This window comes from Callithrix jacchus, chromosome 5 (assembly GCF_049354715.1).
Source record: "Callithrix jacchus isolate 240 chromosome 5, calJac240_pri, whole genome shotgun sequence".
Taxonomy (NCBI): domain Eukaryota; kingdom Metazoa; phylum Chordata; class Mammalia; order Primates; family Cebidae; genus Callithrix; species Callithrix jacchus.
In genome coordinates this window covers 49,351,955-49,376,757 of record NC_133506.1, presented here as the reverse complement: position 1 = coordinate 49,376,757, position 24,803 = coordinate 49,351,955, and the positions used below count along the sequence as shown (strand labels likewise).

At 42.3% G+C, this 24,803-nt stretch overlaps 1 protein-coding gene and 1 long non-coding RNA gene across 20 annotated transcripts in view; one reads left to right on the top strand and one right to left on the bottom strand.

Annotated features, from left to right (window-relative positions):
• BCAS1 (brain enriched myelin associated protein 1) overlaps window positions 1-8,538 on the top strand; it is a 123,587-nt gene extending 115,049 nt beyond the window's left edge. For 16 of the 18 annotated variants that reach the window (XM_078372008.1, XM_078372005.1, XM_035298965.3 and 13 more), the window contains 2 exons: window positions 3,773-4,036; window positions 7,095-8,538. In XM_078372008.1, coding sequence (XP_078228134.1) covers window positions 3,773-4,036; window positions 7,095-7,169 — 339 coding nt within the window. In that variant the 3' untranslated portion in view covers window positions 7,170-8,538. The remainder of the gene's footprint in view (window positions 1-3,772; window positions 4,037-7,094) is intronic. The other 2 variants (XM_078372009.1, XM_035298969.3) reach the window with 1 other exon arrangement.
• LOC103792958 (uncharacterized) lies at window positions 687-11,950 on the bottom strand. 2 transcript variants are annotated; one of them, XR_013535258.1, is made up of 3 exons: window positions 11,759-11,950; window positions 10,915-11,024; window positions 687-1,723 (listed from the first exon to the last, which is right to left on the bottom strand). It is a non-coding gene; the product is annotated as an uncharacterized LOC103792958 (long non-coding RNA). The 2 variants fall into 2 exon arrangements; XR_004743003.3 differs by lacking the exon at window positions 687-1,723 and adding an exon at window positions 3,401-3,534.
• Between the last annotated feature and the right edge of the window lie 12,853 nt (window positions 11,951-24,803).

The following is a 24,803-nucleotide window of genomic DNA, read 5'->3' as shown; positions in this document are numbered from 1 at the left end:
CCTGGATCAGCCATTTTTTTTTTATTTTTTATTTTTTAGCTGTGTGACTTAGGCAAATTGCCAAATCTGCCAGTGACTCGACTTCCTCATCTATATAGAGGAGCTCTGAAAAGTACTGCCTCAGAGGGTTGTCATACTTAGATGAATCAATACATGTAAAACACTTAGATCATTCCTGGTACAGAGGGCTCAATACATGTCAGCTACTATATTAGTCAGCATGGGCTGCCATACAAAACGCCATAGGTGGTTGCTTAAACAGCAGAAATTTTCTCTAAGTTCTTGTAGCTGGAAAAGATAGGATTAAGGAGTAACCAAATCAGCAGGGTTTGGTTCCTGGTGAGCACTCTCTTCCTGGCTTGTAAACGGCCACCTTCTTGCTTATGTGTCCTTACAAGGCAGAGAGAGAAAGAGAATAAGCTCTCCAATATCTCTTCCAATAAGGACACTAATCCTACTGGATCAGGGCCCCACCCTGTGCCTCTGTTTAACTTGAATTACTTCCTATTCCAAATATAATCACATCGGGAGTTAGGGATTCAACATATGCCTTGGGGTCGGGGCACAATTCTATTGTTAACAATGTCTATTTGTTACTATTACTATTATGCTGCTGATAGGGAATTTCCAGCTTATAATGTTGCCCACCCATATCACACACACAAATGGACAGCAATGACTGTAAATATGTTATGATATTTTTATTTCCATAATAATGGGCTTATTCTACATTTTAAACAGGAAATATATTGCTATGTACAATACTCCTTTTGTTTCTTAAGTTACGACTATACCTGATCCCCAAACTAATTCCCTAGACAACTTTAGAACCAAAATTCCCAAAGATTATTATTTAAAAATAGGATACAATTATTTTATTCAAAAAGAAAAGCTTAAATATGATTATACATTTTGTCTGGAATTTTACAGTGAAGCAATTGTGCCAATAATCTTGGTGATTCTAAAATTGGAATGACATCCATACAAATCCAAATAAGCTGGAAACGTCATTCTATTTATACCCGCCTAGGAGTGTCTTGAGAATCCAGTTGGGAATTTTACTTTCCAGAGCCTTGGATTCAGACTTGAGAACATTGGCGTGTCCTTTCCATTTTTAGCTCCTTTAATCCTCACAGCACCATAAGGTGTCATGTCTTTCATTGCTCCTGTACAGATGAGGAAACTGAGAGGTCAGTACCTTCGGTCACACAGCAAGGTTATGATGGAATTCGAATCAAACCAGGTCCCTCTGACTCCAGCCACTGAGCTCTTAGCCACTCACTGCATCTTAAATTTTTCTACGCAACAAAAACAATTAAGAAGGCCTTTGAACTGGGGTCTCTGGTTTCTGGCCTTTCTGAAGAGCGTTGCGGTGAGAGTTTCTGTTTCATTCTAAGGAGAGTATCTGCTCTGGGCCATCTATTGTTCTTGGACATGCATATCTTAGCATTTACTGCAACTCTGACAGCTGGGCTCTGCTAGAAGTGTTCAGGACATGTATTGCAGAAGAGCTTCTCAAGGCACACTGGATGTCTGCTGCTTCTTTCTCCAAGGATTCTGTCCTCTGAAGAGCACCTGCCGAGGCCTTCTGGACTGGGGAGTCTCTGCTGTTTGTCTTCGCACTTATTTCTAAGGGGTGTACGTGATTCACTGGTGTGAAAGGAAAGCTCTCCATCAAAGGCCTCCTCTGATGCCTTCTCCATCAAAGCTGCCACCTTGTTTTCTTCATTTTAAAGAATAAAGGAAAAGTTCTTGTTAGAAGTTTTTACCTGGAGACAGTACATAACTTTCTGAATCAGGCTTATACGCATGTATCTGGTGGGTCAAGTGTGTTTGCCAGTTGTTTGCCACAATCAGGGCTTTAAAACCTTTGAAGTCAATATTTAAAACTTAACATGATGTGCGTGGTGGCTCATGCCTGTAATCCCAGCACTTTGGGAGGCTAAGGCAGGTGGATCACCTGAAGTTAGGAGTTCGAGACCAGCCTGACCAACATGGAGAAATTCCGTCTCTACTAAAAATACAAAATTAGCCAGGTGTGGTGGTGCATGCCTGTCATCCCAGCTACTCAGGAGGCTGAGGCAGGAGAATCGCTTAAACCTGGGAGGTGAAGGTTGCAGTGAGCTGAGATCACGCCATTGCACTCCAGCCTGGGCAACAAGAGCAAAACTCCATCTCAAAAAATAAAAATAACTTGACATATTTGGCATTTTTAAAAATTCAATTTCAGGGTTCTCTTGGTAAACACAAGCTCTCTGACCACACTGGGGCTGCAAGCCTATGTGGTATCTCTTGACTGGATTGCAGCAACTGTTGCCCTTTGGAAAGGGCATGTAACACTCAAGTCTCCCTTACTCTAAATTTTCTCCCCAACAGCAAAGCCAGCCTTGCTTGAACTGGTGCTTTTCTTATACTGGAGACATATTTCTTTGGACTGTTGTTGCTTTTGCAGCTGGAGAAATCAGATATCCAAATGATTATTCTTCTTACCCCAGCCTGCATTTACTAGAATGTTGGATTTTACAGCCTCATCTCATCAAATTATTGGAAGCATGTGGGCTTGTAAACCTTTCATTTTGACACACACACAAAAAAAAGATATACGTTCAAAACCAAAAACAGTCATCTCTTTTGCCACCATTTCATGAAGCAAAAGGACAATTTCACACCAAAAATTAGGGTAGATGCAACCATGAAGAAAAGAAGGGGCATCCCCACATCCCCAGGAAAATAACTCATGTGGCCGCAAGTGGGAGTAGCCCCCTCAAAGCTGGTAGAAACATAAAAGGGTTTCAGGAACAGCTAGAAATTGAAGGAACACAGGATACCATCAGTGCCTGGTCTTTCTCTCTCTCTCTCTTGACCTCTCAGCTGTGCTTTCTCTGTGTTGGCTTCCTTTTCAGAAAGATTTTCCCTAGAAATACTGGTGATTCTGGAAGCTGCAGTCTTACATCTTCACAGCTTCAAATCTGACAGAAAGGGAGCCAGCCTCTCTCTCGATTGTTTCAGCAAAGCTCTGAGATTAGCTTCAGTGTTACCTGCATTTGGCTCTGCTGAGCCAGTCACAGCAGGCCAATCACATGCAACGCTCTGATCATCCAGGCCTAAGTCACATGCTCTTGTCTAGAGGTGGAAGTAGTTTGCCTGGACCACATGGAGTAGATGAGGAAGAAAGATGGTTCCTCAAGGAAAAGCCAAGTTCTGGTACCAGAATAAGGGGCAAAGAGTGCTTTTCTGGGATAGCATAAAATTTGTTAATGGAGGCTGGGCGCGGTGGCTCATGCCTATAATCCCAGCACTTTGGGAGGCTGAGGCGGGTGGATCACAAGGTCAAGAGATCGAGACCATCCTGGTCAACAAGGTGAAACCCCGTCTCTACTAAAAATACAAAAATTAGCTGGGCGTGGTGGTGCGCGCCTATAGTCCCAGCTACTCAGGAGGCTGAGGCAGGAGAATGGTTCGAACCCAGGAGGTGGAGGTTGCAGTGAGCTGAAATTGTGCCATCGCACTCCAGTCTGGGTAACAACAGAGAACCTGCGTCTCAAAAAAAAAAAGAAAAATTGTTAATGGATTATTAAATAACTAAATAAATATCCCCACCATGACTTCATAAGTACACATTTTTCTTTTTTTACTTTCATTTCACCTAGGGATTATGAAAATGTAGATACCACCCAATATTTGAACATCTCTGTTTTAACGTATTTATTCCCTTGCAACTAAGAGTTGTCTTGCAGCCAGTAAAAATGTGCTTTGTTTGAAACTGCTGTAGACATCAGACTCCACAGAAAAGACTGCCACACAGCCAGAGCCAGAACCAACAGGAACAGCCCAGAAAGGCAAAGACAGCTCCTCGAAGGACAAGAAGTCAGCAGCCGAGATGAACAAGCAGAAGAGCAACAAGCAGGAAGCCAAAGAACCAGCCCAGTGCACAGAGCAGGCCACGGTGGACATGAACTCACTGCAGAATGGGGACAAGCTCCAAAAGAGAGCTGAGAAGCGGCAGCAGTCCCTTGGGGGCTTCTTTAAGGGCCTGGTAGGTGGATTCTTTTTTTTTTTTTTTTTTTTCTTGCCTCTTCTTTCTGGGCTCTCTCTTTCCCCAAGAAGGTAAATTCCTTCTCCAATTACAAGCTAAGACCTTGAGCAAGTTATTGTCTCTCTGAACGGGAGTTTTTATCTGTGCGTGAATGATGGTATCTAACTCATAGAATTTATGAAATGGTTATGTGAGATACTACATATAGTCACCTAGCACAGTGCCTGAGACCTAGGCAGCAATCAGCATCATCACCACCATCATCATCATCATCATTCTGTTCAGTGCCTTGTGCATAGTAGATGTTCTGGTAATTATTTGTTGAATAAATGAATGGATGGAGAATTAATGCATTATTAGATTATTTTATTTACATTATATTATACCAATTTGAAGTGTCAAAAAAATTAGACAAATCAAATTAAACACACTTTATGTTATGAGCAAGGAACATTTCATACATTGGACAGACAGCACTCAAAACCAAAAGAGGTTCAGAGCACACTGCCCAGTGACTTGAGTAGTAAGCTTTTATAAGCCAAGCATGGAAGCAAAGTAGAAAATTTATCCAATTGGGTACAATGAGGCGTTTGCCTTATTTGGTCATGATGTGATGAGGTGTCTGCCTTATTTGGGAATGGTCTAATTAATTGGTTGCCAGTGATTGGCTAAAGCTAAGCTATTTGTGATTGGCTACAAGCTGGCTATTTGTTATTAAAAAAAAAGTATACTCACAAGGTAGCTTTGGTTTGTTTACTTACTAAGTGTGGTTGCAGTTTGTTACATAGACACTCAGAGTAAGGAAACTGCCTCAGGCTAAAAGCCTCCTGCTTATTTAATTTAATTTAATAGGTCTATAAATGTATAATTGTGTTACTTCATGGACTGTAGAATCAAGGGATGCTGGATGCAGAGGAATTTTTTTACTGCTTGCAATTTTAGGCAGACTGGTGAGGAAGTGTTTTAGATTTCACTCTCCTCTACAAAATCAAAGCTCATCTTCACCACTGGACTCCTAGCTCCATGAGGGTAGGGTACCACCTTTCAGGTTCAAGGCTGTGTCTCAAGCACTTGAAATAGAACCACATAAACAGCAGACGTTTGATAAACAAAGGAATGAATGGATGAGATTAAAATAATAGATACTAAAATATGAAATATAAAGTTGAAATACTTTACTTGAAATTGTTACCCTTTGATAAAACATTGTACTCAACTTTAACCATACTTACAATTTCTACTTGCATGTTTAAGAAACGCCTACTTTATGGAGGGAGACACTGAAACTAGGTATCTACTAATAATTTGATTTACATATGGAAACTACTGAAATTTCTTCCCTTCCTTTTCTCCCTTCTTCCTTGTTTCATTTTTCTTCTGAAAATACTTATTAAGCTTTCCATCTAAAGCACATTCACACTCATAGTTTCTCTCTCCTTATTCCACAAGATGTGATGGTTCTTTGTTAGCTTCTTCTGTCTGGATGTAGTGCAGTCTTCAAACTAATCATGCAGCCCTTGCCATGGTTTCATTGATGTGAGCAGTGTCGATGCTGATGTAAGGCAAGAATGCCGGTTTGTAGCCCTGAGAGAAATACTTCACCCACCTAGGTGAGGCTCTATTGGATTTGCTAACACAAGTCTCAAAATGTACTGTGCACATGAATCACCCAGGGATCGATTAACACATATTCTGATTGAGTGGTTCTGAGGTCCCACCTGGGATTCCACAAAGCTCCTGATTGATGCTACAAAAGCTGCTAATCTGGGGACCATCCTTTGAGTAGCAAGTTGCTAACGGGCCAGAAAAGAAAATGTTGGGGAAATATTTGGGTTTCTTTTAGTGTACATTTTTCAACCCATGATTTATTCATTTGTTTAAAATGAACACCACCCAGGGAATGACTTACATTGCGGCTTCTAATTCTTCTCATGGAAGCCAACCTCCACAGTAGGTAGGAAGACCAAAAAAGGAAGATGGTGTGGAGAAGCTCAGATGATTTCTAATAATCTGGTCATTCATTTAACAAATATTTGTAGAATATTTAGAATCCTGGCACTGAGCTAGACCAGCGGTATTAAAAACACAACTCCTATTTTTGTAACTAGTTTTATTTGAACACTGCCATGTTCATTCATTTACATGTTATCTGTGGCTGCTTTCACACAAAAACATGAGGGTTGACTAGTTGCACGATGAGGGTTGACTTGTTGGATTGACTAGCTGACTAGAATGCATGGCTCATGAGGCTTAAAATATTTACCATATGGCCCTTTGTAGAAAACACGTGCCAAGCCTTGAACTAGGCACTAGGGGTAGTATATTCAGAAAAGAAAGGGTACAGGGTACCTGACCTTAGGGGTTCATATTCTAAGGGGAAGCATGGGGCTAAAAAGTATTCACAGATAAGTTGAAAAAGCAAAATTATTAAAACTATAAAGTTAAAATTACAGGAGACTCAGGCAAGAGAATCGCTTGAACCTGGGAGGCGTAAGTTGCAATGAACTGAAATCATGCCACTGTACTCCAGCCTGGGTGACAGAACGAGACTCTGTCTCAAAAAAAAAAAAAACAGAAGACAGATGTTAAACAAATAAATTAGATAATAAGATCATTTCAGAGAGTGGTATGTTCTGAGAGAAAATAAAACAGGATAATGATTACCACCCTAGGTGGTAACTGGGGAGGGGGCCAAAGTGAGATAATTGGTTGGGGTTTCTACACCCCAGGTACTAAGTGCATTGTAAGAATGAACTCGCTTTATCTTGGGAACAACCCTCTGAGATAAGTTTGTTGTTTCCATTTTAAAGAAAAAGAAACCAAAGCACAAAGAGATGATAAGTAATTTGTCCAAGATTTCACCAAGCTAGAAAGTCACGTAACTGGGCATTGAACCAGGGCATCTGATTGGAGACCATTCTCTTATCCACCACTGAAGAATGAGCTATATTAATTTAGCACAGCACCTAGCACAGAGTAAGTGCTACATAAGTGGCCATTGTTGCTGTTGAAATTACAGATCTTCGATAGGCAGCAACATCTTTCTGTTTTTCTCCAGGGACCAAAGCGGATGTTGGATGCTCAAGTGCAAACAGACCCAGTATCCATCGGACCAGTTGGCAAATCCAAGTAAACAAATCACCACGGTTCCCACCAGGTTCTCCTGCCAACAAGATGTGTTCTCCTTACTCCATCTCCTCCCCAAACACGTTCTATGTATATATTCTTCTGATGGCCAGCAAGCGAAATTCTGCCTAGAAATTAAGCCCGAGCTGTTGTATATTGAGGTGTATTATTTACGTCTCTGGTCCAGTCTTTTCTGGCAAATAACTGTAAAGATGGTTTAGCAGGTCACCTAGTTAGGTCAGAAGAGTCGATGATCACCAAGCAGGAAAGGGAGGGGATAGAGGAATGCATTAGGGTTAAGTGATGAAAATGGTGGTGGTGGCCGGAAGTGGTTGCTCACGCTGTAATCCCAGCATTTTGGGAGGCCGAGACAGGTGGATCACTTGAGGTCAGGAGTTCAAGACCAGCCTGGCCAACATCATGAAACCCCATCTCTACTAAACAGACAAAAATTAGCCAGATACGGTGGCACGCACCTGTAATCCCAGCTACTCAGGAGGCTGAGGCATGAGAATCGCTTGTACCCAGGAGTTGGAGGTTGCAGTAAGCCAAGATTGTGCCACTGCACTCCAGCCTGGGCAACAGAGCAAGACTGTCTCAAAAAAAAAAAAAAAAATGGCAGTGGCAAATAAGTTGTAGAAGAGAAATGCTGCAAGAAGGAATTAAGTGTTGTAGCAAACACATGCTCATCCTCTAAGCTTGAAGAGGGGAGATGAAAATCCATTTGTTTAAATTCACATCTTAAGGAGGGAGAACCCGGACGTGCTGGGCGGTTGCCAGTTTCCTAGAATGGAATGTGTGGGGTATGAAAAACGAATGGAGAAGTGTTGTTTTTAATAGGGTCCTTGTAAGTTATTGATGAGAGGGTAAAGATTTACTGGGAAGGGCTTAAAATGATTTGGGAGAACAATTGCTTTTGAGGCCCAACGTCAAGGGCAAAGATTACAACTTAAAAAAAAAAAAAAAGAAAGAAAATTGCACGGTTATTTTGCAACACAAGGGGGCGGCAAGGTCCCCATTTTTATCCTGTTTTCTGTATCCCTAACAAAGATTTGGTCTCTGCTATCTTACATTATTAATGTTTCTCAGATGGCTGAGGGGCTCGCTTCATCTGTTCTGTCTGACACTTATCTCAAGTGTGTCTGTCATTCCTAATGTTCTCAGGATGTGCTCTGATAAAACCCTCCCTATAACCTCAATTAATAAAAATTTACAGAAGATTTATTCAAATACCTGAGTTGTTTTTAATACCTGTACAAAGAAGTAAATAGGACCCTGAGTCTATTAAAATGTAATTCAAAGTAACATATGATTGACTGACAGTCATGTAAACTGTATCTTTCTCTGATTTAATAAAAAGTAAATTTACTTCTAAAGTATCTTTTAATTTTCAACTTTCAAAGCAGTCCCACTGTGTATCTGAAATGCTCTGCCTTCTACAGTATAAAATCCATACTATTCCCCCATTTTCTTCTTTGGAAGATAATTCTCTCCCAGATCCTCCCTAATTTCCTTGTATATGGGCACACACACACAAATGTGTGTAGGTGTTTGCAGGTACACACACATGCATGTATAGAAAAGGGCTGTCTTGCCGGGCATGGTGGCTCACACCTGTAATCCCAGCATTTTGGGAGGCCAAGGCAGGCAGATCACAAGGTCAGGAGTTGGAGACCAGCCTGACCAATGTAGTGAAACCTCATCTCTACTAAAAATACAAAAATTAGCTGACCATGGTGGTGCATGCCTGTACTTCCAGCTACTCAGGAGGCTGAGGCAGGAGAATCACTTGAACCCAGAAGGTGGAGGTTGAAGTGAGCTAAGATCGGGCTGCTGCACTCCATCCTGGGCAACAGAGTGAGACTCCATCTCAAAAAAAGAGAAAAGCGCCGTCTTAGGCCAGGTTGCCTGGAGCAGAGCTTGAGATGGGGATTTGGACACATAGGATGTACTGGGAGTGAGCTCCCAGGGAAAGGGAGTCATAGAAAAAGAAGAGGGCAAGAAAGGGGTTGGGTAAGGTTGGTTTCAGCTGGAACATGAATTGCACCACCCAGATAGTTTGACCTTGAGGCCAGGGGGCCGGCCTTTGAACCCCGGTAGCTGAGTTCTGGGCTGCCCTGGGAGGTGGGAGGATGAGCAAGCTGCCTCCCTTGAGCTGCGAAGCTGGTTGCCTAACTGGAGGATGATTTTATTGGCAGTGTCCACTACAGATACAGGCATATATGTCCAGATACATATTCATACCCACATTCGCATACATGTGCACATACTCATGTGTATAAATATATATCATGCAGGAATAGATCCGTGCACTCAGCCATATTTACATACATGCAAATAAACACGTAATACAGATCCACACATTCACATTGGCTGACACAAATCTATCTCTTATGCAATTCATCACACATTGATCGGAGGTAAACATTGAATACACTCTCCTGATGTGGACTTAGACTATAAGGACAAGTTTGCTGCTTAGGCAAATTACACCATGGCTTTGGCAAATAGGCATTTGGAAAATGTGTTCAGAAAAATACGATATCACTCGAAACCCCGATGTAAGTAAGGACGGGATCCCGTGCTGCCGGAGCCTGTGACCTCCCAGTTCGGACTGGCTGAATTCCTATTTCAAATAAAGACCAGAGGTCTTTTTCTTGCAGCTGGGTTAGTGTCTTCAAACCTCCTGACCATACCTCCAGAGTACTCACACCTGTGCCTCACCCAGTCAAGAACTATCTCATGCCACTTAGTATCAGAATGCTTAACTTGGCACAAAGCAGGAACACAGCACTCGGGGAAGCCCATCCTTGCCACCATCAGGGCACAGGATGATTCAAGAAAACCAGGCAGCTGCCATTCCTTTGTCTCCAAACACCGCCGAGCTCCTGAGCTGCAGTCCATTGAGGAAGGTGCCGGTATCATTTGCAAGTTACACTTGGCTGGGTACAGAGGCTTTTCGCCCAGATAAGAAATGCCCCCAGGCAGAAGTGAGAGAAGCAGACTGAGTAGCCAAGGTCAGTTACTTAGCCAGTGACTAAGGCAGCTGGAGCCCTCCCAAGCCCCCGACTCAAACAAAACAAAACAAAATAACAGAAAAGCTTCTTTGCTGAGAATCTCTCTGCAAAGTGTGCCAACAGTTTCTATAACTGATTTCTTCTTCTGGGCCAAAAAAAGAGAATCATCTTTTAATGAAATTGCTTTTATTTTTAAAGCAAGAAGGCCAGAGAGAAGTAAAGCAAATGACTTACTGGGAGAACTCAGAATTCAGTTAAAGCTTAAGAAATAAATTCACACTCTTTTCTTTCTGTGTGTGCGTTTCTGTTATTACTGTTGTGTTGAGTTGAGATCCCATTCCTGATTCACTTGCAACAAATACTAATGTGCACCCCTTATGCTGAACTAGAGTGAAAAAGAGCAGAAACTCACCAGTGAACCCAAGAAAGACTTTAGGACACAGATTCCCAGAAATGCCACTCAGACAGAACAAGCAGTGGGGGACATAAGCAAAGCAAAAGTGGCACAGAAAAATATTATTAAAAGAGAAAGAATTCAGACCTATGGGAGGGAGCAAAATGCCTTTATTATTATTATTATTTATTTACTTGTTATTTATTTTTAGGTACACAGGGAAGTGTGTCTTCTCCCGTGTCAAGAAGTGGCCTTTCCAGGAATGGAGCTATTGAGCTGAAATGGCTGCCACTGCAAACACACACACACACCCACACGTACACACACACGCATGCACACACCTCTCCTTTCTAGTTCCCGCTGACGGTGACTTTCTGACTGGTATCCATAAAATAATTCATTCAAAGCAGTTGTTCCCAGAAGCTCGTGAGGTCCTTCTTGAATTCATAGTCTTGGGGAAGGAGGCACATACCAAAATAGAAGCCAAAATGGGAAGAAAAAGAGAAAGAAAGTGTAATTCCTATGTTTCTGTTGTATGTATCCCCTTGATTTTTAGACAAATCATTGGGGGTTTAAACACACAGTCTCTCCCCTTCCTCCTCCCTCCTCCCTCCTCCCAATTCACACACACACACACACACACACACACACACACTCTCTAGATTGTTCTTGTTTGTTTGCAAACAGTCCAGAAGCACTGGGGTCTCGTTAAATTAGATTCCAAGTGTCTTTAAAAAAAAAATTAGATTTCAAGAAATTGAGAATCTGTGTCCTTCCCCTTCTCAAAGTGCCTGGAAGGGCATAGATTTCTCCAGCATGAATCTGACAATGTTATTTCTTATGTCAGATAATCCCAAGTAGATCTTATACCTTAAAAAAATAAAATCAGCTAAACTACCTACCTTAAAGGGAAGGGAAAAGAAATGATTCCAATTATTAACTAACCCAAGTTACAAACACAGGGGAAACCAGGGGATGTGCTTTGCAGCAATATCAGATTACAGGGGTTGGTTTTAACCATCCTTTAAATGTCCCTCTTTAAGCCTTTTTAAAAGGCAATTTTGCACAGCGAGTAGAATTAGGCTTCTCTGTGGTCAAGATTTTGTTCACTCTATCAGTGCAAATGAAGTGGCCCCGGTCCGCTGGAAATTACGGTCTCCATTAGGAAGAAAAGAAATTACTTACCGAGCGGCAAATTCTCTAAATTTGTAATTCAGATTTTTAGCGCAGAATGCCGGTCAGGATCCAGCCCTTTGCGTAAATTGGTTTTCTGGGGAGTTTAACCCCTTAGCCTCTGTTGCCCTTTTCTGGAAAGGCATCCCCGCGACCCTCTCCATCTCCTGGCCCTTTAACTTGCCCCAGCAGAAGTTGCAGTCCACAATTTCACCAAAGTAGGGATAATCCATTATCCCACATTACCGTTTATAAAGTGCTCTGGGCACAATCTGTAATTTCAAGCTGTATTTCCCTCACCGAACTTAAGTGCTTCCTTTGTTACATTTCATTACCAGGGACTGACATGCACCTGTAGAGATTTCTTTTTTTTTTTTTTTTTTTTTTGCCATTTTTTTGTTTTGTTTTGTTTTTCCAAATGAGCCACTTCTTGACAAAATGGCCCCCAGCTGCACTTCTGCTAATGACAGCCGCGGAAGGGCTGGCTTCTTACTTGATCTCCTCTCTCAGAAGCATGGTTTTGTCAAAAATGCAGCCACGTGGGGGAGCTGCGGGACCTGGGGTTCTGCAATGCCTAGCCCTTTTTCCCTTCTTGCCTAACCAGGAAACTGGGCCAAAGCAGCCTGAGAGTGTATTTGATTAACTTCTAGAAAGCAGTCAAGTTTAATGAGGAGAACTAGATGGAGAAAGCTGAACCGAGCAAGTCGGTTGCCTTCTATGATTCTCAGCCCTCCAAACAAAGAAAAGGTTGGTTGGATTGTATGTCCCTTCTTATCTGCTCCATCTTGGAAGAAGCTCAAGGAAGTCTGTGTGATTGCAGAACATTTAAGTTGGTGTCATTGGCAATGCATTTAAATAATCCTTACTGGCCGGTCCTGCTCCACAGAGCAGCCTTAACTCTCATCCTCTACACTCCCAACTAGAGAGCAAGTGACTTCAACTCTGAATGTCCTCCTTCAACAATCGGCTAGTCATAGAGCCTACGTGTGGGGTTGCTGCCAGCATGCAGCGAGATGGTGCACACCAAACATTCAGTCCACTGGCTGGCACGTTGTAAGCACATAGTAATGCAGGCTATTTTATCATGGGGGACTTTTAGCACCAAGTAACAGAAAACCCCCTTGAATTGGCAGATAATCATCATAATAAGGGTTTTTATCATTTCATATCATAGGTGTTGTATAACATCTTTGGCTTTGATTCTCTGAGACTGTGTTCCAGCTAACAACGATAATAAGGAAATGTGTCGTTTCCTATAACTGGTGTTCAGTCTCACAGCCTGGCTCTGATTCTCTGACACTCTGTTCTGCCATGTTCCATGGGTCGACTTCATCCTAAAACTGTTCCAAATGATGGCTGCAGTTCCAGGCCAAGGGATTATCAGAATACCATAATCAGTCCTCATGGGTCATTTCGGTGAAATCATTAGTGAGAAGGCAATACGCCGATGCGGTAGAGAGAAAACAATGATGATATCAGTGGTTTGAAGGCTAACCATTCCCCAAAGTAATTATGCCCCTTCAGTTCAGATCCATGGGATTTGTGTAATGACAGTCCCCACCTTCCAAAGCAGGACCACTAGACTGTGAACTTATCAAGATCTGGACCTTCTTGTCTTGCTCAATCATCGTTCTATTGTTGGTGTCTAGCACAATGCCTGGACCTGGTAGATACTCAACAAATAGTGGTTGAAAGGTTAAACTGATAAACAAATACTCTATGGCCACGCCCATGGTGGATCGCCTTATCCTCTAGCATGAGTTTGTTTAGCTCCGAATGTCTGATCACACTAACCAGACATCCACTCTTCCCGAAAATCGGCCCAGTGGTTCTAAAAGTACAGTCCCAGGACCAGCAGGCTCAGCATCACCTGAGAACATATTAGGAATGCAAACTCTCAAGCCCTACCTTGTGCCCGCAGAATCAAAAACTCCTGGGGTGGGACCCAGTAACCTGTGTTTTAGCAACCCCTCAGGTAGTTCCAATGAAGGAGAAAATTTGAAAAACATTGCTCTAGGCAGAGCTACCACTTCACAGAGTATCAACAGGGTGTTTGGTCAAAAGCTGGCCCTGAAGATGCGTGGATAATAAAAGCTAACATTGGGCCAGGCGCGGTGGCTCACGCCTGTAATCCCAGCACTTTGGGAGGCCGAGGCGGGTGGATCACGAGGTCAAGAGATTGAGACCATCCTGGTCAACATGGTGAAACCCCGTCTCTACTAAAAATAAAAATAAAAAAAATTAGCTGGGCATGGTGGCGTGTGCCTGTAATTCCAGCTACTCGGGAGGCTGAGGCAGGAGAATTGCCTGAACCCAGGAGGCGGAGGTTGTGGTGAGCCGAGATGGCGCCATTGCACGCCAGCCTGGGTAACAAGAGCGAAACTCCGTCTCAAAAAAAAAAAAAAAGCTAACGTTGGACCTCACTAGATGCCAGGTATTGTGTGTCACTTCACTTAACCTTGACAGATGAGGAAACTAAGGCTCAAAGAGAAAAAAACCAACTTTGCCCAAGAACACAGATGGCAAAGCCAAGGTTGAAATCCAGCCTAAGTACACAAAGGCTTGCTTTCATGTCTGTGGGAGAGACAGGCCGGCAGAAGATAGTAATATCATGTAAGAGGAGCAAACGCAGGATGTTGTGGGACTCAGGAGAAGGCACTGGTACAAGACCACAGGGGGTAGAGGTCGGCCACTTTGGGGAGGTGACAGTTAACTCATAAAGAATGAATAAGCATTGGACAAACGGGCTCCCAGAAGGACAGCAAGTACAAAAGCCTGGAGTTCATAGAGAGAATGGCAGGTAGTTTAGCATGGCTGAAGGGAGATTGTGGGGAGGACAGATAAGAGGATGGAAGCTGGGGACGCACCAGGGACCATCAGGGACTTGGAGTAGAGAGTCCATAGTAGGAAGTTTAAATTGTCTCTTGAGGGCGATGGGGAGCCATGGAAGATATTTGAGCTGGAGGGTGATATAGGTTTATATTTTTGCTGCAGGGAGGATCTAATACTCTAATACTCTAATACCAAAGCAATTCAACTAATATTTACTGGGTGGCCTGAGCTGTCTTTTAGATATTTATTATAGTGTGTCATCATTTTTTTTAAGCTTCTTTGAAAATTGTAAGAAAGAAAACCTCTAAATGGCTTTGATCCTTAAAAGGACACTTAAATGATTATTTCTCTCTCTCTCTCTTTTTTTTTTTTTTTTTTTGAGACATAGTCTCACTGTGTCACCTAGGCTGGAGTGCAGTGGTGTGATCTCAGCTCACAGTAATCTCCGCCTCATGGGTTCAAGCGATTCTCCTGTCTCAGCCTCCTGAGTAGCTGGGACTACAGGTGCGTGCCACCACGCCTGGCTAAATTTTTTTGTATTTTTAGTAGAGACAGGGTTTCACTGTGTTAACCAGGATGGTTTCGATCTCCTAACCTCGAGATCCACCCGCCTGGGCCTCCCAAAATGCTGGGATTACAGGTGTGATCCACCACGCCCAGCCTTAAATGGTTATTTCTAAGTGTCGTAAACATGAACTTAGAATTTGGCCTCATCTTTCACCCAGATGATTCAAGGCCGTCTTGAGCAAATTACTTTTTCTCAGAGGCTTAGTTTGTTTCTCTGTGGAATGGGAATGCTAACAGCACTTACCTCGGAAAATGGCTGAGAATAAACGAGACACGTATTTATGGCACATAGACACGGTGTCTGGCAGGTGATGAGTGCTTGGTTAGCTTACTGATGAGGATGCAGATGACCTCGGCCTGAGATAGAACAGTTGTGTTCACTTCCACGGACTCAAGGCCACCCAGCCTTTGGGACATCCTTAAATTTTGTCCCAGCTGCTCCTCATCCTCATAAGCAGTTGGCTGGCTGGCTTATTTAGAAAAAGGAAAGGAAGGAGGAGAGAGAGCAAAGAAAAATGTTCATTTTCCCTGCTGTTCATCCCATTTTAAAGTAAGGTCCACCCTTGGCTGTCCTTGGTTGTATGGCTGCATCTACTTATAACGTTGGCCAAGTCACGGTGGAAGCAGGTGCTGTGTCTGCCTTGCCCCACCGTCTTCAGCCCACCTGAGTTTACCCGCATCACTGACAGCTTCCCACCCCAGAACTCCTTGTGCTTTGCTTCTCCTCTTGGTGACTTTCCCAGTGGTTTTAGGGGCTTATTTTGCCCACCTTCAGGGAATTTTGAAAAACCTGAAACTTTATGTTGCCAAGGGCAACCCTCAATCAATGAAAGATGAGAGATGGCAGGTAAACATCTCAGCTGCCCCATCTCTCGCAGCACGAAGACATTGCTGAGGGGTTGTCTTCGTGTTCTTTCAAGGGTCCTCAGCAAGACCGAGCCACCATCACCCACAGCTATAACATACTCATGAGCACACCCCCCCACACACATTTGTGCTTCCTGCGATCACTTCCCAAATAAACAAACTACTGGCACCCAAATGCTTGTCTCAGGGTCTGTGTCTTAGGTTAAAAACATCTGGTCTTCGGGTTTTCTCGGGAACATCTACCCCATAACAAGTAGCTGAATAGAAGGACATTGATATGGGCACTAGTTTAAAGGTGTTGGAAGAGTTTCAAAGACAAGCATAGGGCAGTGAGGCTCACCCAGAGATTAGAAACAGAAGAAACAGAACTGCCACTAGAGACAGCCAGCCAAAGGGAAGAGGTGATGTCACTTGAGCCAGGGAACTGGGCAACCTGTGGGACGTAGAACCCCATGTGGATGAGGGCGAGGCTGCTTGCGGGTAGCTGGAACCAGATGGGGGCTGCCTGAAGCAGTACCTTCTTGTTGACTGGAGGGAGGAGGCAGGAAAAATAGGTGTCAGTGCCTCCCACTGGCTCAACCTAACCAGAAGCCAGTTGGTAATGGAACCTGGGAAATGCAGTTTGAAGAGAAGCTTGGAAAAAAGAGTAAACAGACAAATATCTAGAAGAGTTGGAGGTTCTACTTTTAGAGGGGAGGGAAGGGGAGGGGAGGACAGGGGAGGGGAGGACAGAGGAGGGGAGGGGAGGACAGAGGAGGGGAGAGGAGGGGAGAGGGAAGGGGAGGGGAAGGGGCATCCAGGGAAGGGAAGGGAAGGGGAGGGGAGGGGAGGGGAGAGAAGGGGGCATGCATAAATAGGAGAAGGTTTATGGAGGGAAAAGAAAAGAGGAAGGGAAGGGAAGAGAAGAAAAGGGAAGAGAAGGAAAAAAAGGGAAGGGAAGAAGAGAAGGGAAGGGAAGAAAAGAGAAGGGAAGAGAAGAAGGTAAGGAAAGGGAAGGGAAGAAAGGAAGTGAGGGGAAGGGAACAGAGGACAGAAGAGAAAGGAAGGGAAAGGAAGAAGAAAAGGGAACAGAAGAAAAGGGAAGGGAAGAAGAGAAGTGAAGGGAAGGGAAGAAGGGAAAGGAATGAAGAGAAGAGAAGGGAAGATAAGGGAAGGGAAGGGGCAACCTTGATTAGGCTCCCACCGCCTTCCCTGGCTCCAAGTAAATGAACATGTATGTTCTGGTCATGCTGACATCCTTGTCTCCTCCTTTATCTTCAGAATAGAGCAGTAGTTATGAACACAGGCTCTGGGTCCAAATGGCCCTGGTTGGAATCCCAGTTCTGCTACTTGCTAGCCACGCGGCTTTGAGCAATTCCTTAACTTCTTCAAGCTTCACTTTCACATCCATAAAATGGAGACACTAGCAGAATCCACCTCATTGAGTTGCTGTGGGGATCTAATAATGTATTCCATGCAAAGTCCAGAAGGAGTCTCTAATAAACGTTCATGCTTACGGAAACACACCGTTCTTTGAGTGTCAATCAACTTACTCAAGTTCCTGCTAAAACGTGTTTCTTCTCCTCTTTACCACTCACACCTCTAACTTCAATGTCTAGAATCTCTACCCCTTGTCTCTACTTCACTGTCTTTAAAAAATATATATCTTTCTATTTTTATAGAGGTTCTGAGAACTGAGGAGAAACAGCCTTTCTCCTCCCCTCTGGGCTCACAACCCTCTCTCCACATCCCCTGCCCCCTCCCTATCTGTGCTGGCCAGTTGTTCACAAGTAGCTTAACAGTTTTGAGAATACAAAAACAGGAAATTATGCCCCAGCCCCAGCCCTAAGACTGAAAAACTCATGTGCAAATCCTTCAGTGGACAGATTTCTTCAGCTTTCAAAAACTAGGGCTTTGAAAAATCAGGTCCCATGGCCAAGATCTCTGGATTTGCTTAATCATTTCCTTTGCAAATTTATAACCTCTTTAACCATGAAGGGAGATGGTGAGAAAGGGGGAGGCGGGAGTTGAAAATGTTTTAAGTCAACCGCAAGACAGGACAGGAAATTCTGGAGGGGGGTGCATTTTTCTTTAATCCCTCAGTGGCAGAGAGGCCTAAGATAGCAGCTCTGGAAAACTGTTTATTGTCCAAGAAATTACCGTTCTGGGATATTGTTTTGCTGTTGATATTGACCCAGAGGAAAATGTGGCAGCCTTCTTCATCCAGTGGCTTCATAGAGAATAGAAGGGCAGGGAAGGCGCTAAGACAGCCTGGTCTGACCCTTGACTTGACTCATGCAACAAACATTTATAGAGCGGCTGCCCTGCCCTCCAAAGGATAGAGAGGACTGAGGCGGCCTCTCAAAGAGGTAAAATAACTTCCTCACTTGTCAAAACCATTTGAAATGTTAAGGAATCTACTGGAGGCTGTCTACTAGAAGAATCTAAAACAGGTGATCCAAAGCTGCCTTATTATTAAAATTCCTGAAAGACAAAAAGAAGTGGGGTTTTTTTTGCCCCCTTCCTTCTTACTTTCTGAGTTTTTCTTGGCTAACCAGAGTAATGTACTTTTTTAACCTTTAAGATAAGTTCCTGTATTTAGCAGTGGTTTTCATTTGAAGCCAGGGCCCAACCTACTTATGTTGACCCAGCAAATGAAATTGAATGGAATAGAACAGAATACAATAGAAATGTCATGATGCATCACAGGTAATATGAGTAACACTCAGTAGTGGAAGGTTGGCTTTGATTACTAATGTATGTGTATAGACTCAGAATGTATTTCTTATTACGATTTGTAGCGAGAAAAGTTTAAAAGCCTCTGATCTTTAATACAGTTCAGCAGCTAAAAGTGTGGGATCTAGAGTCTACTGGCATGAGTTTGAATGTCAGCCTGCCACTTACTGGCTGTGGGATGTTGGATAGGCTGATTATCCTCTCTGGACCTCACTTAGTTAAGGGAAATAAAGAGACATATAAAATGAGAGAAATGAATACATCACAATAAAGAGAGATATAAAATGAATATTGGATATCACAGTGTCTGAATTGCTGGGGTCATTTATCTTCAGAAAACTCCATCCTGCCCTCTATATCTTTTATTTGGCCCATCATTCTGCTAACTGTCTGGGGTCTACTCACCTCAAGTAAAGCTACTTCCTCTATCTTAACAAATCTCGCTTCATTCCTTCCACCTCCAGTTGCTATCTCTAACATCATCTGTGGAAAACCAAAGCCATTTAATACGTAGAATTTCTCTTGGGGAAAATGGCTGTATGGTTGCAGACCATCTTACCTACTGAGTACAAAGATAAAAGCTAGACAAAAACCCTGAAGGCATCCTAAAATAGAGATACAATGCTCCACTTCAATTGAAAGCAACAGTAAGAGTGACAGTCGACTTTTCAGCAGAACTAATGAAAGCCCAAGGACAAAATCCTAAAGGAAAAAGAAAAGAAAGAAGGAAAAGAAAACATACGCTAAGATGGAAAAGAAAAGAAAAATAAAAAAAAAAGAAGAAAGAAAAAAAATAAGGGGTTGGAAAAAAACTGCCAACCTATAATTCTACATCCAGTAAGAAATAGTTATCAAAATTGGAGGTAATTATGTTTTCAGATAAACAAAAACTAAATTGCTGTGTTACTAACAGATCCTCACTAAAGGAAATACTAAAAGATTCCTTTAAGAAGAAATAAAATGATCTCAGATGGAAGAATAAAAATGTAGGAAAGAATTAAAAACAACAGAAGGATAAATGTGTTGGTAAATCTAAAGGAATACCAACTATATTAAAAGATCATAATAATGTTTTCTGAAATTTAAAATATATGTAGAAGGCTGGGTGTGGTGGCTCACACCTGTAATCCCAGCATTTTGGGAAGCCAAAGTGGGTGGATCACTTGAGGTCAGGAGTTTGAGACCAGCCTGGCCAACATAGTGAAACCTCATCTTTACTAGAAATACAAAAATTAGCCAGGTGTAGTGGCACAGTAGTAGTCTCAGTTACTCTGGAGGCTCAGGCAGGAGAACCACTTGAACCCAGGAGGCAGAGGTTGCAGTAAGCCAAGATCACACTACTGCACTCCAGCCTTCATGACAAAGCAAGACTCCATCTCAAAAAGAAATAAAATAAAGCATATGAAGCATTAAAATACACAGTAGCAATAGCACAAAAGGTAGTCAAGAAAAACAGGCACTAAACATGTTCCAAATTCTTTTATTGCCAGAGAACTAACAAATTTTGTTAGATTCTGGTAAGTCAGGGATTATAAGTGTAGCCCATAATGCAATTGAAAATATAGAAATAACAAGCTAATAGGAGAAGCACAGTAATTGAAAAGAAAGAGCTCGTTAATTGAAAAGGTCAGAAAGGAGAAAAGGGGGAACTTATAAAAGTTGAAACTAAAAACAGTCATATATTAATATTGTGATAGCACTATACTAATCATTACTTTAAGTGCAAATAGAGTAAATATTCCCATTAAAAGACAGATTTTATACTAAATAAAAAAACAAAAACCCAAATATAATCTTTTTACACGAGATAAGCCCTAAATATAAGCACACAGACAAGATGAAAATAAAAAGATAGAAACAGATATTGCATGAATATAGGGATCAAAAGAAAGCTAGTGTAACCATTCTAGTATCAGATGAAATACACTTTTAGAAAAGAAACAGTATAACAGATAAAGAGGAATATCTTATCATAACAAAACGGGTCAGCCCTACTGGGAAAAGCAATTCTAAGTCCACAGCACCAACTGGAATAGCTTCAATATACCTAAGCAGAAACTGCCAGATCTAAAAGGAGAAATAAATCCAGAATTAGAGAGGTAGGCTTTAACATATTTCTATCAGCAACTGATAAACAAAAAGATAAGTCAGTAAGAATGGAGAAATTTACACACTTGGCCTAATTGACATTTGTGGAACAAAGCAACCAATAACTGCAAAACGCGTCTTCTTTTTCTAAGTGCACATGGGGCATTTAACGAAAATCGTCACATGCTGGACTATGGAGTAGGTCTCAACAAATTTCAAACGCTAAAAGCACACACTATGTTCTCTGACCACAGTGGAATTAGCTAGAAATCAACTAAGGATAAGAAAATGTCTAAGTAATTGGAAAGTAAGCAAAGCAATCCAAATAGCTCATGATTTAAGAGAAATCACAGTAGAAATTAGAAAATATTTATGTGACATATCAAAATGTAGGATTCAGTTAAAGCTGTGCTTATAGGGAAATTTTTATCTTTAAATACACATATCAGATAATAAGAGAGGAAGAAAATGAATGATCTAAGCCCACACTTCAGAAAATTAGAAAAATAAAAACAAATCAAACCTAGAAAAATCAGAAACAAGGAGGTAACAAAGATGAGAAGACCGTTAAGAAAAGAAAATAAATGTACAACAAAACATCTCTTTGCAGAGATGCATCGCCTCTTATTGTTAGCTGAACAGATCTACCATTCATTTGTTCATCCATCCTTGCATTCATTCATTCATTCAATAAATATTGACTGAGAATCCATGCTGTGGATCAGGCACTGTTCTAATTTTTTAGAATAAGAAAATGAACAAAAGAAAATTCTTGCCTTCAAGGAGCTTATATTTTAGTACACGGGAAACAGGCAATAAACAAACAACTAGTGATGAGATGTCAAAAAGAGGAATGTGCTATTAATAACTGAAAAAGCAGTAATACAGAATAAAGGGCAAGTGAATTTCGTTGGGTTGATCCAGGAAAGGCTCTTTCAAGGTGACATTTGACCAGAGAGTTTCATAGAATGGGAAGTGAGTCATACAAGTATGAGGAAGAAAAGCATTCCAGACAAAAGGAAGAGGTACTGTATAAGCCCTAAGGTGAATGCATTTTGGCGCATTGAAAAAAGCTTGTATGCTCTTGGATAATGTTGAACAGGCTGTCGGAAACCAGAAACGGCTTGTAGCCATGATGGTAAGACCTGGATTTTAGCTTGAACTTGACAGGAAGATGCTAGAGCATTTTCAGCAGAGAAGTAACAGAATCTGATCATTCACAAGACATGTTTTTCCATTTAGCCGCCAAGTCGGTTAATTAGTCACTTTGCTCCCTGACAGTCTTCTAATTCTGTAATTAAATTTCTATTAGCATGATTTTCCAAGGAAAGAGCAAACTTTCTCCATAAATAAATCCCCCTGCCCTCCTGCCAGAAGACAATGCTTCAGGCAACTTTTCTAAGATCGATATTTTTTTACCCAGTGATAGCTGGATGCTAGGAAAGTAACAGAGATAAAGCAGGTCAAAATCATCAGAGAAGTCTGAGGTTGGTTGACCAGGTGTACGTGAAAACCCTTAACCCCACAGGAAGGACGTGGGAATATGAGGAGGGAGTAAAAATACGATGAAACTGAAAGCGGACTTTCTGTTCTGAGCTCAAGAAACATTTCTACCATGCAAGCAAGTAGAAATGTAAATGACACCTCAGAGAAGAGATTCAGGTCACAGATATGGATGGGGTAGCCTTCAAAAGACAGTGATCATTCCAGCAACAATGTTCAAATGCAACCTCCCCCTGTACAGCGTAAGAGCATGTTTCTTTGGGAAGAGGCAAAACATTCTGTTAAAACATGAATTTGTTTCCAAGATTTAAATACTAGAAAAATGCATACGCAAATTCAGATTTCCATGTTCTCTTGAAATATTGGGAGTTGGGGGATCATGGACAAAATATCGGAAACAAATGACCCTCTCCCTTTGCTGGGGCTTAGTCTCACTTTTACACAATCCCCACAGAACTTTTCTTGCCTGCTCAGCCCCTGGAGCTGTCTACAGATATGGTCTCTAGTTTAAGAAATGAGGTTGATGAGGGCTCGGTGCAGTGGCTCACGCATGTAATCCCGACACTTGCGGAGGCTGAGGTTGGCAGATCACAAGGTCAGGAGATCAAGACCATCCTGGCCAACATGGTAAAACCTTATGTCTAGTAAAAATACAAAAAATTAGCTGGCCATAGTGGCACGTGCCTGTAATCTCAGCTACTGGGGAGGCTGAGGCAGGAGAATTGCTTGAAATAGGGAGTCAAAGGTTGCAGCGAGCAGAGATCGAGCCACTGCACTCCAGCCTGGCAACAGAGCTAGACTCCATCTCAAAAAATAAAAATAAAAGAAAAAGAAATGAGGTTGATGAATTGAAGAACAGAAAACACATTTCTCAAAGCATTTCCAAGTACCACCGATCCTATAAGGTATTCTAAGGGATATAAAGTTTCATATTGTGGTAGGCAGAATTCTAAAGTGATTCGCAAGATTGTCCCCTCCTTACCCTGGTATACATGGTCTCTATAATCCCCTTACCTGGAACAGTGACTGGACCTTTGAATGGATGAGATAGCACTACTATGATTAAGTCATATGACAAAGGTAAAAGAATTTTGTATCTAGAGTCCCCAGTCAGTTGACTTTGATTTAATCCAGAAGATTATCCCAGTTAGGCCTGGTTTAATCAGGTGATCCTTTAAAAAGAACAAGGGAAACAGGCCAGGTGCAGTGGCTGTCGCCTGTAATCCCAGCACTTTGGGAGACTGAGGCGGGCAGATCACAAGGTCAGGAGTTAGAGACCACCCTGGCCAATATAGTGAAACCCCGTCTCTACTAAAAATACAAAAAAATTAGCTGGGTGTGATGGGACATGCCTATACTCCCAGCTACTAGGGAGGCTGAGGCAGAATTGTTTGAACTCAGTATAGAGAGGCTGCAGTGAGCCGAGATCACACCACTGTACTCCAGCCTGGGTGACAGAGCGAGACTCCATCTCCAAAAAAAGGGAACAAGGAAAGCAGCAGCAGCTGTTGTCCCGTGGCTTTGTACAAGACACATTACAAACTGCCATGCTGCAGAGAAAGCAACATCACAGCCACCTAGGAGCTCTAGGAGCAGAGAACCTCAGTCCTACAACTGCCAAGAATGGAATTCTGTCAAAAAACAGTGAGCTCAGAAGAAGACCCAGGCCTCAGATGAGGTTACAACACTGACCAACATGTTGATTTCAGCCTAATGAAACTCAAAGCGAAGGACCCAGCTAACTTGTACCCAGAGTCTCAAACTGTTAGATAGCAAATGGGTATGGTGTTAAGCTGCTGACACTGCAGTGATTTGCCACATAACGATAGAAAATTAATGCACATGTGTCCATTCAACAAATATTTTCTCCATTCAACAAAATGCATCCATTCAACAAATATTAATATCCATTAATGCACATGTGTCCATTCAACAAATATTTAATGAGTGTCCCTACTGCATGTTAAGTGCTATTCTAGAAACTGAAGATGCACAGAGAGCGAAGGAGACAAAGTTCTTGCCCTCCTGGAGCTTACGGTCTAGTAGGGCAAGTCGGATAATAAATAGGAAAAACAGAGGCCAGGTGCAGTGGCTCATGCCTGTAATCCCAGCACTTTAGGATACCAAGGTGGGCAGATTTCATGAACCTGAAGGACAAAGCGAGCAAGCCCTGGAGGCATCTAAGACAACAGCATGGTTTGAAAACACTCACTGTTGTCTTTCTCTTGAGGTTCCCCAGGACCCGTTAGGATATTCAAGGCTCTGAGAATGCCTGCAGCAAGTAAAAAGTTGCAAGTTGTTGAGCCCAGACTTTGTAAAGTATTGGATCAGTGGCTGGGTGCAGTGAGTGGCTCACACCTGTAATCCCAGCACTTTGGGAGGCCAAGGCAGGTGGATCACCTGAGGTCAGGGGTTCAAGACCATCCTGGCCAACATGATGAAACCTCGTCTCTACTAAAAATGCAAAAATTAGTGGAGCGTGGTG